This window comes from Marmota monax, unplaced genomic scaffold (genome assembly GCF_021218885.2).
Source record: "Marmota monax isolate L192 unplaced genomic scaffold, Marmota_monax_Labrador192_F-V1.1 WCK01_AAM20220418_F8-fsc00013, whole genome shotgun sequence".
Lineage (NCBI taxonomy): Eukaryota > Metazoa > Chordata > Mammalia > Rodentia > Sciuridae > Marmota > Marmota monax.
The window spans coordinates 2958688-2977099 of NW_026692202.1; the positions used below are offsets into that span (position 1 = coordinate 2958688).

Genomic DNA, 18412 nt, shown 5'->3' on the forward strand with positions numbered 1-18412 from the left:
TTTTGTTTTGTTTTTGTTTTGTTTTTTTGTTTAGTACTGGGGATTTAACCCAGGGACAGTTTACCACTTAGCTATATCCCCAACCCTTTTTATTTTTTTATTTTGAAATAGTCTCACTAGGTTGTTTAGGGTCTTGCTAAGTTGCTGAGGTTAGCCTTGAACTTGCAATCCTTCTGTTTCAGCCTTCCAAAGGCCATATTTTTGATGTTTGTCTTTTCTTTCCACCTGAAAGGGGTTTGGTTTTTTTTTTTTTTTTGGGGGGGGGGGGACAGGCGGGACTAGAGATTGAACTTAGAGGCACTCGACCACTGAGCCACATCCCCAGTCCTATTTTTTATTTTATTTAGAGACAGGGTCTCACTGAGTTGCTTAGCACCTCACTTTCACTAAGGCTGGCTTTGAACCTGTGATCCTCCTGCCTCAGCCTCCCAAGCTGTACCACCGTGCCCAGCTGAAAGGGTTCTTGAGAGAACTCTTAAAATTATTAAATAACATACAATATTCCCATTGACAGAATGGGAGAATATTTGTTTGTTTGTTTGTTTTTAAGAAATATTTATTTATTTATTTATTAGGTGTAGATGGACACAACACAATGCCTTTATTTTTATGTAGTGCTGAGGATCTAACCAGGCTCCCGCCGGTACAAGGCGAGCGCTCTACCGCTGAGCCACAATCCCAGCCTGATATTTGTTATTTTTGATACCATTGCATTATAGCTCCTTATGTAAAATAAATTATGGGAAGTTATAAAATATGCTGAATAAAACTGAAAGCTTCAATTTTAATTGCTGATTCTTTTAAATGGTGTGTGTGTGTGTGTGTGTGTGTGTGTGGATAAAATAGCCTAAAACTAGCTATTTATTTCTTTCATATATATGAATGATTTAAAATTTTCATTTAGTATATATTTTTAGGTGTTAAATAGCTCTTAAAATGGAGGGGGAAAGTATATATATTATAATATATATCTTCCAGATGAGTTTTTTTGCATATTTTATTAAATGTAATTTATTAAGTAATTATATTTATTAAACCTTTATCTAAATCCTTCCTTTTAACTTAATTAAAATAAAGATTGCTACCAAATAAAAAAGAAATAAGACTGGGTGTAATGATGCACACCTGAAAACCAGCTGCAAGGGAGACTGAGACAAAAAAGGAAAAAATGAATGGGACTTAGGATGTAGTTCAATGGTAGAGCATGGACACACCATGCGAAGGCCCTGGGTTTGATCCCCAGCACTACCAAAAAAAAAAAAAGTATTAATGGAGAAAATTAATTAATTCTAAAGAATTGTAAAGGTTAATGTTAATAATCCAAAATGTTCTTTTGCTTATTAAAGCTTGCTAATGTGCATCTTAAAACTTCATTTTTTACTGCATTACTGGTGCTTTCTGAATATGACTAAAACATACTATTATGTATACATTTTACTGATAGAACTATTTTAACTACTCCTTTTAGATAAATTCTGACCTCCAGCCTTTTATTAAAGAAAAGACCAGTGACTGTGTGACTTTTCATCTAAACTCAGCTCCTGTAGTTTTACATCAGGAGTTTCTTGGAAGAGATTTGTGGATTAAGCAGATCGAAGAGGTAAAGTAATATTTTTCCTATTTTAGGTACTGTTAGTTGATTTTAGAACATAATATCTATTTCATGATGATTTAAGGGTATAGATCAGCCATAAAGGAGCATATTTATTTAACAGACAAAACTCTTTCTTTATAATCTACATTTTTAAAAGGTAAAATATTAGTTAAAAGTTAGAGACTACACTCTTGTGTTCTCTTATTATCTGAGTTCTTCCAGTACTGCAGTACAACACTAGTGCCTGTGGCGAATGCTAATTAACGCAGGGGATATTTTTTTCTAAAGACTTCAGCAGTCGGGCTATGGTAATAGCACCACCCTTTAGCTGACAGCAATTTCCCATCTGTGGACTCTAGCACAAGCTGCAGAATTCCAGGAGCTCCGTCTGTCAGCTCATTGGGTTATTTTAAAACAAACTTGGACCCTGAACACTTGTTCTAAGGCATTATCAAAGAAAAAACAGCATGATGAAGTGGGAAGGGTAAAGGCGTTTGAATTAGGTAAATTGCATACATTTTGGGAGGGTCTGGGGATGTCAAACATGAGGAAATTTTTTGGTTTTATTTTAATGCAGAAACTCTGGTGCAGAAGTTCTTGCTTTTTTATCCAAAGTCTCATGGAATTTATTTAACTTCGTGGTTGTAATGGGTTGGATTAATCTGAGGCTCTGACTAGGAAACCAGGCACAGCCTGAGGATGGGGAAAGTAGGGGTAGCTGCCATATTTATAGCAGAGAGCCTACATGAATATCTGCATTCTGAAAGATAACATTTCCCCTCCCTCAGTCATCTTTCTGCATGGACTCTCAAAATGCTGGCCTCCAGATTAAAATCCCTCATATTTACCAGGTAGAAAATTGGGAGTCATTTCTTAGGAAACTGTCGAATTCTGGAGAAAAGATCTGCAGATAAGTGTGTTTGGGGTCCTCTCAGTAAACATGCATATCCATAAGCTTCCCTATAGCCATCCCCTACCAAGTGACAAGCCTCAGTGTATCCACATGAACAGAATCTTCAGCTGACTCACTTGAAGCAGAAAGGTAACATAGGACCACAGGACATTGAGAAAAGACTCTTCTGTAAGAAAAAGTCAAAAGCAAACTAATGAAAAGGGAACCCAGAGGAAACAAAAAATATGAGGAAAGAAAGACATTTCTAGAAACACTTAATATATGCTTAGCAAGATGTTAAACCCATGAAACAAAAACAGGTAACATATAGAAAAAGACATAGAAAAGGACAACCCAGCCTGGCACATTGGCACACACCTAAATCCCAGCCACTTGGGAGATTGAGGCAGAAGGATTGAAAGTTTGAGGCCAGCCTGGGCAACTTAGCAAGCCCCTGTCTCAAAAAAAAAAAAAAAGAATGGGGATGTATTCAGAGGTAGAGTGCTCTGGGGTATAATCCCCAGTGCCCAAAAAATAAACATCCTCAAAACAAGAAATCAGAATTTAAAAATATAATTGCAGGGTTTTTTTGCGGGGGGCGGGGGGGAGAAACGGGGGGTTGGCTACCGGGGAATAAACTCTGGGCACTCAGTCACTAAGCCACATCTCTAGTCCTATTTTGTATTTTATTTAGAGACAGGGTCTCACTGAGTTGCCTAGTGCCTCACTTTCATTGAAGCTGGCTTTGAACTCAAAATCCTTCTACCTCCCCTGCCTAAGTCACTGGGATTTTAGGGGTGCGCTACCACACCCAGCAAGATTTTTTTTTTTAATCAGAAGGAACATGAAAGACACAAATGAGAAAATCTTTCTGAAAAGTGAGCAAAATATGAAAATAAGAAAAACTCTTTCAGGAAATCTTACATGATCTTGCATGTATTAAGAGTCTCAGAGAGGACTGGAGTTGTGGCTTAGTGGCAGAGCGTTTGCCTACCATGTTTGAAGCACTAGATTTGATTCTCAGCACTACATATAAATAAATAAAATAAAGGTCCATTGACAATTAAAAAAAATGTTTCAGAGAAAACTGAAAATGGAGGTGAGAAAATTAATCAAATTTTCGGGGCTGGGGTTGTGACTCAGTGGTAGAGTGCTCACCTTGCATGCATGCAGCACTGGATTCGATCCTCAGCACCACATAAAAAAATAAAATAAAGATATTGTGTTCATCTAAAACTAAAAAATAAATTAAAAAAAAGAAAATTAATAAAATTTTGAAAGTACACAGAGCATGATGGAACATGCCTGTAATCCCAGCTACTTGGGAGACTGAGGCCCTGGCAACCTAGCAAGACCCTGTCTACAATTTTAAAAGTGTTGGGGATGTGGCTCAGCAGTAAACTCCCCCCAACCAACCCCCCAGGTTCAATCCTTAGAATCTTAAAAAAACAAGTAACTTTTTTTTGAGGGGGAGGGCAGGGATTGAACTCAAGGGTGCTTAACCACTGAGTCACATCTCCAACCCTTTGTATTGTTTGACATGGGGTCTCACTTGGTTCCTTAAAACCTTGCTAAATTGCTGAGGCTGGCTTTGAAACTTCCATCCTCCTGCTTCAGCCTCCCAAGCCACTGGGATTACAGGCATGCACTACCATACCTGGCTATTAATAAACTTTTAACTTTTTAAAAAAGACATTTTTACAAAGAAACATTCTGAGAACTGAAGGCTGAAGTGCCATAGTTTCCAGATTGAAATGGTGGTAACCTAAATAATGAATTTTAAAAGATTCAGACGGGACTTGGGGTGATAGAGTCTATGCTTAGCATGCATTAAACCCTGGGTTCAATTTCCTAGTGCAAAAAAAAAAAATGTGAAACACACCAAGTCACATCATCATCAAAGTTTAAAAGAATAGGGATAAAGAATATCTCTAGGAAAAAAAAAAAAAAGAAATTTTCTTTCAAAAGAGCAAGGATCAGAATGGTATCTCAGTTGTAACACTGAAACCTTCAAGACAGTGAAATAATATCTTCAAAACTCAATGAGAAAGTTGGGTGCTGTGGTGCACAACTATAATCCCAGTGACTTGGGAGGCTGAGGCAAGAGAAGGATTGCAAGTTTGAAACCAGCCTCAGCAACTTAGCAAGGCCCTATCTCAAAATAAAAAATAAAAAGCGCTGGGGCTGTGACTCAGTGGTAAAGTCTCTATGGATTCAATCTCCAATACAAAAAAAAATCTAAAAAGGAAATTGCAATTTATAATTTTGTGCCAACCATGTCATCTTCAAGTATGATATGAAGACTTTTTAAACTCATCTATAAGATTCCAAAAAACTTACCTTTCATGCACCTTTGTTTCAGGGAGCTGGTGAGTATTCCATAAAGACAGGGGAGTAACCAAGACAGAGAAAAAACCAAGGAGTGTAGGAACTATGGGATTATACATATGCATAAGGCCTGGGAATTACCAGGACAATGTAAAAGGAAGAGTTACAAATAATAATAAGGCCAACAGTAATAGCATTTACTGTAAGTCAAGCACTGGTCTAATGAATAATCTGAAGTAGAGAGATTAAGTAATTTGCACACAGTCTTACAACCAGCAAGTGGTGAATCCTAGGCAGCCAGCTATAAAATCTGCATTCTTAGGTAATGTGCTGCCCTGTCATTCCAGCAAGTCCTAGGCTGATGGCTATATACCCAGTCTACACTGGGACAAGAGGACAGAGATCTCCTGGAGAAATATCTTAAAGGGAAAAAAAAAATGGAACTGATAAGTCACCCAATGTGGTTGATCATATTGCAAATCAGGGATGAATTAATTATAAATACATAGAAAATTAAATGTTCAGCCTGGCATGGTGGCAAACGCCTATGATCCCAGCAGCTCGGGAGGCTGAGGCAGGAGGATTGGATTGTGAGTTCAAAGCCAGCAAAACCCTAAGCAACTTAGTGAGACCCTATCTCTAAATAAAAAATAAAAAGGGCTGTGAATGTGGTGCAGTAAATAAGTATCCCTAGGTTCAATCCCTGAAAAAGAAAGAGAGAAAAGAAGAGGAAGAGATGGTGAGGGAGGAGGGGAAGAGGAGGGAAGGAAGGAAAACTAAATAATAACTGTCCCAGTTATTATTGCTAGAACAAAACTTAGCTACCTACAATAACCATTTTATTTTGTTTGTGGATTCTGGGAGTTGTGAATTTGGGCAGAGCACACTGGAATAACTTGGCTCTGCTCCATGATATCTGGGGCCTTAGGTGGAAAAATTCAGGTGCTGGAGGTAACAACAATGCTGGGGACTAAAATCATCTAGAAGCTCTTTCACTCATAAATGGTACCTAAGCTGAGATGCCTAAAAAATTAAACTGCTAACCATCCAGAATGCTCATGCATGACCCTTCTTCCACTTAGCTTGGCTTCCTCACAGCATGGCAGCCTCAGAATAGTGGAATGTTCAGAACTGTAAACAGATATTCTACCATGCAAAGCAGAGGCTGCATCTTCCTTATGACCAGCCTCAAAAGTCAGTGCCATTTCCATGATCTCTTATCAAGACATGGATAAGCTTACCCAAAATCAAATGAGAAATCATAGACCTCACCTCTTTATATAGCAAGAATGTCAAAGAATTTGGAGGTCATGTTTTAAAACAGACATACTGTATATGTATAGAATAAAATGAAATAATTGTATAGAATAAAATGAAATAATTATTAGATGTAGTGAAAAATTAAAAATGTATAAGAAAATGTAATCATAATATTCTATATAGCTAAGATAATAATATTTATAATAGCATAAAATATAAAACCTGGATATTTTAAGTAATAAATGAATTTAATTTATAAAATGAAGCAAATGCCTTTTGGAATTGGGAAACATTTCCAATTTTATTCATAAAATTGTTAATCAAAATTGCAAAAGTAGATTCATTGAGCCAAAATGAAAGGGAAATGAAACATTCCAGAGACATCTTGAAAGTTCCAAGGAACACATGCTAGGCTAGAAGTCTTTAGTTAACCCATGATTGCACAACAGGTTACATTCATTTTTGCTTTTTCTCAATAAGTGATTCCTTATATTTGCTTTTCTTGAAGCTTATTGAGTCTTGGCTTTGAATTCAAGAACTTTTCCCAGTCTCGTCCAGTTTTAGCCTGGTGATAATCACCCTGCTCCGTGCATGCCCATGTGGACATTTATGTCTGTAGCCTTCTCACACTGTGTGCCTCAATGTAGATGACATAGTTTTTCCTGTACATGTGGACTAGCTTGTCAATTTGTTGACCTTTGTAGTGTCCTCAAACCACCCAGACCTTGTCGTCCTTACAGATGGGCAGGAATGGACACTGTACTTTTGCCACAGCTCCTTAGGGAGAAGGGAAAACATGCTCTTCCTGCACAAGTGCAAAGGGACATTGAAGTGCCTTTTGTGGTTTTTGCTGCAGTCCAAGGTCATGAAGAGGTTGAACTTCATGGTGACTATCTGGCGCCAGTTGGGCTCCTAAATACTGAATATTGATTTAACCAATATTAAACCAATTGAATCCAACCAGTTGAGTGGAAGGAAGATAGAAAAAGAGTGTTTGGTCATGTAAGAGATCTAAATATTCCATTTGTGTAGAATCAATAGATGTTGAAATTTTTAAAATTAAAAAGACAATATTTGAAGATAAATAGCAGAACAACTAGCTGAAGTAAAGGATATGGATAGACAGAAGGGATCTAGAGACTACTATGTTGTTTTCTTAGAAGTCTTGTCCTGCTTGACTTTTTTAGTATCCTTTTTGGGATTTGTTTTGTTTTTGTTTTTATGGTGCTGAGGATCAGACCCAGTCACACATGCAAGGCAAGCAAGCACTCTCCCACTGAATTAAGCCCCCATACCTATCCCATTTGTTTTCATTTTAAAACTTTGAAATTAAAAATATAATGTAATTACACTTCCAGGAGTCAATCCTAAGAAAAATCTCGAATATGTAAGCAAAGACTTGCATATTTAAAAATCTACTAAAATGTTAATTATGAAAGGCAGAAAATGAAAAGTGACCCATTTAAAAGTGTAAAAAAGGTTAAGTGAAGTATGGTACAATGAAATATAATACCACTATTGAATATTATATTATTGGAGAGTATTTGTGTGTTTTTTGACAGCTGAACTGAAAGTATATATACAGATGGTGCTACTAACTCTAATTGGGTTGCATTAGAATACGTTGCAGATTTACATTTTGGTAAAAAAGATCCAGCTGAATGTGTTAAATGACAGCTAGCAGCTCTCCCTTGGATATTCACTTATGTAAGTGTGCACATAGGGATAACATAGATACAAATTTTAAAGCAAAGATACATGTTTAACTGCTGTGTTTCTTTGCAAACTTACGAAGTTGTAAATATAGACAAGAGCAGTCCACAATTTCCTCAGCAGCTGGTGAAACATCCCAAAAATTATTATCTGCATCTGCATTTTAGATTCAAATGGATATCCATTAAAGAAGCCCGTATCTTGGCCAGTAACTCAATAACTCAAATAAATCAAATACACCTAGTGTGGAGGTCAGAAAACCCTGAGATGTTTTGTACAAAATGATGTCCCACCCTTCAAGCTAGATCCTGTAGTCATTTCTAAATCCTCAATCCTTCAGGAAAGACTGGTAGTTTATTGCCACCCCCAGGCCTGCTTTGGTTTGCACCAATGACTTCAGGCCCTTCTCCTTATATCTATCTACTGATAAAGAGAAAATGGATTCATGGAAGCAAATAAGTAGTAAATTAGTTTCTGTCAGGGCAACATTCTTCAGATAAAAGACTCTTCCCTATGCCTCTCCCACCCATCCCCAAACCTCCCCAACCATCCCACATTGAACCCAAGGCCTTTTCTTTTAATTTATTTTTTATTAGTTCCAATCAGTTATACATGACAGTAGAAAGCTGTCGATTCATCTTACACAAATGGAGCACAACTTTTCATTTCTCTGGTTGTACACATGTAGAGTCACACCACATGTGCAGTCATACATATACCACCTTCTCTACCCCCATGCACCTTCCTCTCCCCTCCCTCCCCTTGGCCCAATCAAAATTCCTCCATTCTTCCCACCCCCCACCCCCCATTAGGGATCAGCATCCACTTATCAGAATATCGGCCTTTGATTTTTGGGGATTGACTTATTTCACTTAGCATGATATTCTCCAACTCTATTCATTTACCTGCAAATGCCATCATTTTATTCTCTTTTAATGCTGAGTAATATTCCATTGTATATATACACCACAGTTTCTTTATCTACTCATTTATTGAAGGGCATCTAGGTTGGTTCCACATTTTAGCTATTGTGAATTGTGCAGCTGTAAACATTGAAGTGGCTGCGTCACTGTAGTATGCTGTTTTTAAGTCCTTTGTGTATAGACCAAGGAGTAGTATAGCTGAATCAAATGGTGGTTCCATTCCAAGTTTCCTAAGGAATGACCATACTGCTTTCCAGATTGGTTGCACCAATTTGCAGTCCCACCAGCAATGGATGAGTGTGCCTTTCCCCCTACATCCTTGCCTAAAAGGCCTTTTTAATTTTTATTTTGAGACAGTATCATTGAATTTCCCAGGCTATCCTTAAACTTGCAATCCTCCTGCCTTGGGCTTCCTAGTAGATGGGATCAGAGGTGTGTACCACTGTGCCTGGCTAAATTGAAGACTACTTGAGTTTATCTTCTACATTGAAATATATATGTTTTGTAAAGCTCTGTATGATAATGATCTTGTTCTATGAATGCCTTGGAGACAGAGATAGGGAATACAATTTGCAAAACATCTGACACATTCCATTCTAAGTCTCAAGGTTACTTCTAGTACCCTTTCCAATTTTTGCATGTTATTTACCTTTCTGTTTATTTTTGTGACCCTTTCCTCTCCCAGTTTTAAATTTGATTGTAAGATCCTGAGGGATAATGGCAAATTTACCTTTGAATTACCTTTAGTGCCTGGCACAGTGGCTTACTTGAACTAATAACCCAATTAATATTTATCCAGAAGAGTGTGCATGGACCAGGCATGGTGGCCTATGACTTTCGTTCCAGTGATTTGGGAGGCTGAGGCAGGACCTCAAGTTCAAGGTTAGCCCCAGCAACACAGTAAGACCCTGTTTCAAAATTTAAAATATTAAAAAGGCCAAGAAAGTAGCTGAGTGGTAAAGCACCCCAGGATTAAATCCTCAGTACCAAAAGAAAGTGTGTATTACTGACCTTCACTGGGTGAAGCTATTTGGTAGCAGATCTGTTTTGTCAAATTAAAAAACTCAAGTTAATTATAGTAGAAGTGGCTCATAGAGAACAAGGATTTGGAAGACTTGGATTCTAGTTTGGGCTCTGCCAACTTATGTGTAACCCTAATCACATTTTCTCATATACTTTTTATTATTTTCTGTAAAATGATGGCATTAAACTAGGTCATTTCTAAAGTCCCTTTCAGCTCTAAGATAAACTTAAGAAATTGATCTTTTAGACAGGAGTAATTAGAATAATTAGAAAATTATTCATCTCTATTAGAAACTGATACAAGTTTTGACACTGAGAAATAGGAAAACCTTGATAGAAATCACTTATGATTTCTTACTATCAGAATGTAAAATTACTTCCTGCTCTGCCCAGACAGGTTTCTGTGTGTCCTGTCTACTCTTTTGATTTCCTGCTTGGAGACAGTGAGAATTATTGATTAGACAAGGAAGCAAGGAGATCACATTCTCTTAGTACCCGTTCAACATCATTGTGAAGCTAGGAGGAAGAACACCTCTGGGATTTTTCCTTTCAGGCCCAGCCACCTCTTCTCCATCTCTCAAAACACCTCCCCACAAACATTTTAAGATTAGATCACCCTTTTATCACAATCTTAGGCCATGGGCACATGCACACACATGTACCCTTCACAAGAGGCAGTTAAGAACACAAGGCTGGACCCCCAAACAGCTGAAAAATATTTGTTGAGCATTGTCTCTATACTAAATTCAACAAATCCCTCCTTATCTTAATTTTAAATTTAAATTTGTAGTTGCTGAAAAATAATGATCAGGTAAAAATACTGTTAGTGAATGGGTGATTCACCCTGGGGAGGTAAAGTCATTACTCCGTTTTCATTTTGATTCCTAATAAAAGAAAGTAGAATCCTTCAGAGAACCACCAAGCTCTGTCTCTCACAGGGAGTCCAGGGGCTATTGTAGGTCAGCAAGCTTTATTTTTAATGATCCTTCTAGTTTTCTGCTGCCATTATAAGTCACCTGAAGAAATAAGAATTACTATTATATTTTCTTGGCTATTCTTGAAAGTACTGAAATGTCACTTAGGCTTGTGACATTCTGACACTGTCATAACCAGCTATAAAACACCTTAAGTATATTACATATTACCATTGCTATGCTATTTCTCACTTGTCCCTATATATCCTGCTTTTGCTCCTTATTCAAAACGTAAAACAAAGACAAAGCTCGTGTGCACAACAATAACACATGGAGATTCTTAAACAAAAAAGAACATACACATTCAGAAAGTCCACATTAATACCACAAGTGGTGTTCTTCTAGTTACCTAAGGCATTTTGATTCATTTCAAAAGTAATAAATATTTCATTCTCCTCTACGATAGAAGGTGTACATCTCAGGCACTTAAAAGAACCATATGTATACTGGGTATGGTGGTGCATACCTGTAATCCCAGTAGCTCGAGAGGCTGAGACAGGAGGATCACGAGTTCAAAGCCAACCTCAGCAATGGCGAGGTACTAAGAAACTCAGTGAGACTCTGTCTCTAAATAAAATACAAAATAGGGCAAAGTGCCCCTGAGTTCAATCCCCAGTACCAAAAAAAAAGAACCATATGTCTAATCACAGACTATGAAATAACTCTAGGTATGTCCTAAATTAAAAATATTTCTTAAGGTTTTTTGATAAATAAAGTGCTTGACTACAGAAGATACAGCAATAAATTGGAGCTGGGATGCAGTCCATGAGTCGAGTGTTTGCCTAGCATGTGCATAGTGCTAGGTTTAATCTCCAAAGAAAAAAAGAAAGAAAAAGAAGAAGCATGGCATAGTGGCACACACCTGTAATTTGAGCATCTCGGGAGGCTGAGGCAAGAGGATCACAAGTCATGGCCAGCCTTAGCAATTCAGTGAGAACCTTCTCAAAAAATAAAAGGAGCCAAGGATGTAGCTTGGTGGTAGAGCACCCCTGGATCTAATCCCCAGTACTGCCAAAACAAAAAGAAGAAAGCAGCAGTAAACTGCCTGAAGTTCATCCATGGTGTAATCTGTGGGTTAGGGATAAGAATAATACATGAATACTAGAAGTTATGCCATTTGGGGAGCTCAGAAGATAACAAATTTGCAAACAGTGGGGAAAATCAGGAAAGGGTTTGTGAAGTAGACAACATATGAAGGTCATGTAGGAGGAAACTGAAAGCTTAGGCAAAGGAAGACATGAAAAGGTAATTTGCTGGACAGGCATTTAGTATTTTCAAAGAAAAGCAAGTTTTATGATTTGAGTGGGAGCAGTGCAAGGGACAGATGAAGAATTACTCAGAAATAACAGGTATTCACAATAGCCAAAAGGCAGAAACAGCCTAATTGTTCATCAACTGATGCGTGGATAAACAAATGTGGTGTATGTATATAGTGGAATAGTGCGATATCAGTGCCTGCTTCAGCCTGGGTAAACCTTGAAAACATTATGCTAAACAAAAAATCAGACACAAAGTGTTACATTTTATATGACTGAATGTATGTTAAATGTCCAGAATAGGTAAATCCATAAAGACAAAAATTATATTAGTGGCTGCCAGGGGCTGAGGGATGGGGGAAATGGGGAGTGAACATTTAATGGGTATAGATAGCCTTTTGAGGTGATAAAAAAATGTTCAGAAGTTGATAATGGGGAAGTCTGTACAGTATTGGGAATGTATTAAATGTCACTGAATGTTGCCTTTAAACTAGTTAAAATGATCTTGGCACGGTGGTGCATGCCTATAGTCCCAGCAGATCAGAAGACTGAGAAGGATCACAAATTTGAGGACAGGCTCAGCAACTTAGCAAGATTATGTCTCAAAGAAAATTTTTATATATATACACACACATACATATATATATATATGTTGTGGATGGACAGAATACCTTTATTTAACTTATTTCTTTATTTTGATGTGGTGCTAAGGATCAAACCCAGTGCCTCATAGTTGTGAGAGGCATGGGCTCTGCCACTGAGCCACAATCCCAGCCCTCAAAGAAAAATTTTTAAAGGGGAAGGGATTTAACTCAGAGACATTGGGTTCAATCCCTAGTACCACTGCTGGGGGAGGGGGGGAGCTAAAATGATAACTTTTAATGTTATGTGAATTTTACCTGAATTATAAAAGAAAAAAGATTCTGGGATGTTTGCCTATGGAAAATGAACTTGATTCCAAAATCATGAATCAAGCAAGGTGGGGCAACTGGGAATGACTGTCTGGGTACAGGTAACATGTCAACCCTGACCCAGAGATGACAATTTTTGCTGGCATCAGAGGCCACCTCTTCAGAGGCTGTGGCACTCAGGTGGCCAGAAATGGTAGAGTTGGTCATGCTGGCGAGGGTGTGCACATTCGGCCCTGGGATAGACAATTTTCCCAGCTGACCAGATCCCTGGAGATCCAGATCCAACCTTGTGGTTCTAGATTTTTCTGGTACTTTTACCTTGACTCACATGCTATGCTGGGTCACTTTACATATTCAGATATCTCTCAGTGGACAGATTAGTTATCCATCCTGATGATGAAGACTGAAAGTGTAGACTCAACTCTTTACAAGTAGGAACCAAGTGAGAATTTCAAGAATTATAGACTCAATATTGTACATTAAAGTTATAAATGAAAGTGGTTTGGCCAAGGAAAAAAAAAGTCATGAAGCAGATGTTGAAAGTGTTTATGTCTAAACTGTGTTTGAGGGAGCTCAATTTGGCTACCTTATGGGAGAAAAGGAACAGGGAGATTCACTAGAGACAAGATCAGTTAAGATGCTTTGGGAAACCTGTTAAAAACAGGAGGAAATGTCCCAAAGGGTTGCTCCTAAGAGTTGGAAGGTATGGAAGTTCAGTATAAAATTCTTTTCAGAGAGAAAATATATAGGACAGGAAAAACTGATATACAAGATGGAAGGTATGAACTGGGAATGGGATAGTCAGAGACCAAAACCAAAACTTTGAAGTTGAATAAAAGAAGAAAAATGCCATTAATAAGAAAAGAAAAATAAAATGCCAAAACTGGTTTAAGTTAGGTTTTCAACATGGTGTAAGTGTACCATCTGTTGACAGCCATTGCCTTGGGACCTTACTACTGGAAGAAACTACTCTGTTCTGCTACCAAACTGATTTCCTTGCTTATGGCCTTTCTGAGATGTGGGTAGATTTTTTTTTCTTTTTTCTTACTCAAGCTTTGCAATCTTAAATTTCATGTTTCTTCCAAATTCCAAGAAGGTATAGCAAGAAAAACAGGTTGCAGGGGCTGGGGATATAGCTCAGTTGGTAGAGTGCTTGCCTCGCTTGCACAAGACCCTGGGTGGTTCAGTCCCCAGCACCACAAAAAAAAAAAAAAAAAAAAAAAAAAAAAACAGGTTGCAAAGAAATAAGAAAACCTCTGAGCTCACAATGGTGAGCATGTAGAGTGGGAAGGCCATAGTTCTGAATGGTGTTAACGTCCTTGCAGATGCTCTGTGTTCTATTCTTAGTAGACAAAAATGATTAAGATAGCAAAGAGAAGCCCTGGCTTGTACCTTTATGTTCTGGTACCTTTCCAGTTTTTGTCACTGGGAGCCTAACAACAGAAGGCTTGCTCCTACCAATCCAAAACTCAGTGGTTTTTGCTCTAACTTCAAAGTTAGTAGACTGCTGATTGGTTACCATTTTTTGATCTGCATACACTATACCCAAATTATTCTGCAAAGAGGGTAAAGGCATCCTTCCTCCCATTCTGTGTCCCCCCAACACCTCCTTTTTTACATATAAACTCAACTCTCCCTCTAAATACCAGTGGAAATAACCAGAGATGTATTTTCAGGAAGACCTGTTTTCTTTTAAAGGAGTCAACATTTCTGCCAGTGTCAAAGCAAAAGACCTTTAAAACATGATTGTTTTGCAGCCATCAATGTAATCTTTTTTTTTTTTCTTTTCACATAAAATAATCAGTTAAAATAATTGGATGAATGCTTAGTAGGGAACTGGACACTCACATAGACTCAAAGCACCCAACAGATTACTTAGTAAATATATAGGGAAGCAACAAATGAACTTAGTTTCAGTAGTAATGGGACAGGCTGATACTTAGTGATTCCTGCTGTAATCAAAAGAGAAGTATACAGTATCACCTGTGTAGTTGTCTTGCCAAAAATATTTAACCTGAATCTCATCAGGAAAAAAAAAGACAACTGACCTGGACTCCTTCTAAAAATGTCAGCATTATGAAAGACAAAAAGGTAATGGTATGAGGGCTATTCTAGAATAGAAAGGGTTAAAAAGATGATATCCAGAGGCAATGTATGATTTTTAATTCAGTCTTCATTTGGAATCAGAACAGTTCCACAGGACACTATTGGTTCAATTTATTTATTTTTTTAATATTTTTGTTGTTGTTGTTGTTGTTGTAGATGGACACAATACCTTTATTTTATTTGTTTATTTTTATGTGGTGCCGGAGATGGAACACAGTGCCTCATGCTAGGCAAGTACTCTACCACTGAGCCACAACCCTAACCCCTATTGGTTCAATTTAGAAATGTGAATATGAATTGCATTTCAGATAATATTATGATAAAGGGCAAACTTGTCAGATGTGAGAATGGGCTTGTTGACATCATTATGTAGGAGCATATCTTGTTCTCATAGAGTATTTAGGGATGATCATGATGATGTCTTCAATTTACTCTTATTTTTTTTTTTAAATAACTTTTTAGTTTTCGGCGGACACAACATCTTTATTTGTATGTGGTGCCGAGGATCGAACCCGGGCTGCACGCATGCCAGGCGAGCGCGCTACCGCTTGAGCCACATCCCCAGCCCTTCAATTTACTCTTAAATAACAAATTGTCCTATCTAAAGAGAGATGGATGATAAAATGTTAGCAACCAGTAAACCTAGGTGGAGGGCAAATGGGTGTTCATTTTATTCTTTTAACTAAAAAGTTGGGGGAAGGGAAGTAGTTTGCCTTGGAGGTTTAAAAAGAAAATCCTTAAAAGTGACTTAATCCAAAATTTAGCTGGTAACATTTGGGAAGAATAACCTAATAAGTAGAAATGATCAGCCTCTAGCAATTTCCGGACTCCCGGCTGTTCGAATATTAGTTTTCTGCATTTAGAAAAAGGTGTCCCCATATCCAACTTTCAAGTCCAGATAATAGTAGTTGGAAATTGGAAACAGTTCATTTATGTCATCCAATCCTTCTTTGTTACCTGACTTATAAAAAAGCATTTGTTTCTTAAAGTAAAAGACCACATTGTACATCCATTACTTACCAACAGGGAATCTGTCTGCTTTTGGTCTGCAGAGCCCGGCATATAAACCTTTGGAATTAATCCCTTTGTGTATCCTCTCAATCAGAGTGCTGGCCCTTTTTTGCTTTTGTAGGGAACATTGTTTTACAGCGCTCGCCATGGCTGTCTGAAGAGGCCTCCAGTGTCATAGCACTGGCATGCTCCCTTGTCTCTTTGCACATTTTTTTAAAGATAAAACAAGGTTCAAACCACACATTCTCTGTGAACTGCTAAAGACTGGGAAAATTTACTTTCTTTTCTCATGACCTGGATTGACGAGAAGCACACCTACAGGAGGCAAAGAGACGAGTGAATCCCTTTTAAAGACCTTCGTAATGAAGCCCTCGGGGAATTGCCGTGTACGGTAGAATTTACAGTGGTTTCTGGAGACGAACTGTGTAGCAGAAAGAGGTACAGGGCTGCTGCTGTTGGAATACAGTCTGCATTTATTTTATATCAGCCTATTTTGGGTCCCAGTAAGAAAGTTATTTTAATACTATCTTGCTCTGCTAGAAATATACATGATAAGTGGCAGATGTCAGAAAGGGGGTGGGGGAGTTACAGTACTGCATTCTCCTTGACACTTAAGGAGTTTATATAGTTGTTCTCTTTTAGCCTTTGAAGTCAAAACTGATGAATATAGAAATGTAAGTTGGAAAGGACATTAGATAGTGACCAGACCAATGATCCTCAAACAAGTCAGAATCCCATGGATAGGAGTTTGGGAATCTGCATTTTTCACAAACTGCCCAGGTGATTCCAAGACAGCTAGTCCAGTGTGGAGAGAGCCCAGCACTTGGGAACTTCTGGTCTGATCTGGAACTCTTACTTTATAAACAAAGAAATGCAGACCCATTTAAAAAAAAAAAAAAATTAAAGGGCTGGGGCTATAGCTCTGTTGGTAGAGTGCTTGCCTCATGTGCACAAGGCCCTGGGTTCAATTCCCAGCACCACACACACACCAAAAAAAAATTAATCCAATTAAGGCCTAGAAAATGTATCTTCTGGCCCCTACCATGTTCCTCTTCCATGGAGGTCACAGTGCCTCTTGGAGTGGTCACAATTAAGATCTTAGGCACTTACTTTTCTCAGAAGACAAGGCCTTACTGCCTGAGGCTTGGAGGGGTACATCCTGAAGTCCTCCTGGAGGTTTCCTGACTTCCATTCTAGGCCCTTCTTATTGCATCTCGAGGCTGTCCCAGAGCAAGCACTGAATTATGCTAAAGTTGCTAAATTGTTCTTCTCTGTCTTGTCCTTTCATTGTTCACTTTTCATAGAATATTCAAAGTGATTTTCTATAGTTGGAAGCTTAGAAAATATTCTTTATTCAATATGGGCAAAGTTATTTGTAAGGTATTGGCTAACGGCTCCACATTAGCTGTATCATCCCTTTAAACCATAATGTCTAGTTTTCCTATGAGTAGTGTGAGTGAAATGAATTTTGCTTCATAAGTTTCTTGAATAGACAGTTACATAAGTGAAACATATGAAGAAAAGACATTCATCTAGGCATTCAGTCATTCAGATACTGATCTCAACATGAGATAGTGTGAATAAGACAAAAAATTTTCCTGCTTTCATGAAGCTTAAGTTCTAGAGAAAGATTTCTTTGAAGCCTATCTAAAATATAAAATAATGCAAATAATTAAAATAATATTATGCAACACTCTAGAATATAAGCTCCATGAGAACAGGGATTTCTTCTCTTCTGTTTTTGACTATATCTCTAGAGCCTCAGTAGTGCCTGACTTAAAGACCAAGCATGTTGCAGAAGTGCTGTTGCTGAATTTTGGTCACAAGCCATCCATGGATTATTCATAGGATCAAGGCTAGTACATGTTTGCACAATATCAAAGTGAGTGACTAGGTCCTAAGCAGGGCCTACAGATATGTTCTGGGCTACTCCTGGCTTCAGAAGTTACCATGGTGAGGGAGGAGATTTTCAGTATAGGCAAAATAACTTCATTCTGGGAAACGATGCCCATATACAAATAGACAAATAGAAACTATCTGAGCAGAAAAGAATAACCTGGTTTTAAATTTTTGGTAAGAATGGATTCCTTCCCATGTTGTAATGCATCTCAGTACTAAGTTCAGACTCTTTTCAGTCCACTAGAAACCCTATATCCCTAAAAATCTTTAAAGAGCAGACTGATGACTCTGAACCCTTTTGTAAATAATATATTGATTTTGAGACTTTCTGTCTCATTGAAATGTTCAAATCAAAATTTCAGAGAGTTTGGTGATGGTGCCAATAGCTGTGGGTGAGCAGTGGCTAACTGCAATTTCTTATTCTGAAAGAAGAAAAACAATGTAGGCATCTGTGGATAAATTTTCAAAAGGTTATAAAGAAGCAAGAAATATCAGACAATGTAATAAACATTTCCTTTTCTG

General features: G+C 37.8%; 1 protein-coding gene across 2 annotated transcripts in view; it reads left to right on the forward strand.

Moving 5' to 3' along the window:
- Pdss2 (decaprenyl diphosphate synthase subunit 2) overlaps positions 1–18412 on the forward strand; it is a 279973-nt gene that overhangs the window by 224330 nt on the left and 37231 nt on the right. For both annotated transcript variants that reach the window (XM_046430499.2, XM_046430505.2), the window contains one exon: positions 1469–1600. In XM_046430499.2, the coding sequence (XP_046286455.1) occupies positions 1469–1600 (132 nt within the window). The remainder of the gene's footprint in view (positions 1–1468; positions 1601–18412) is intronic.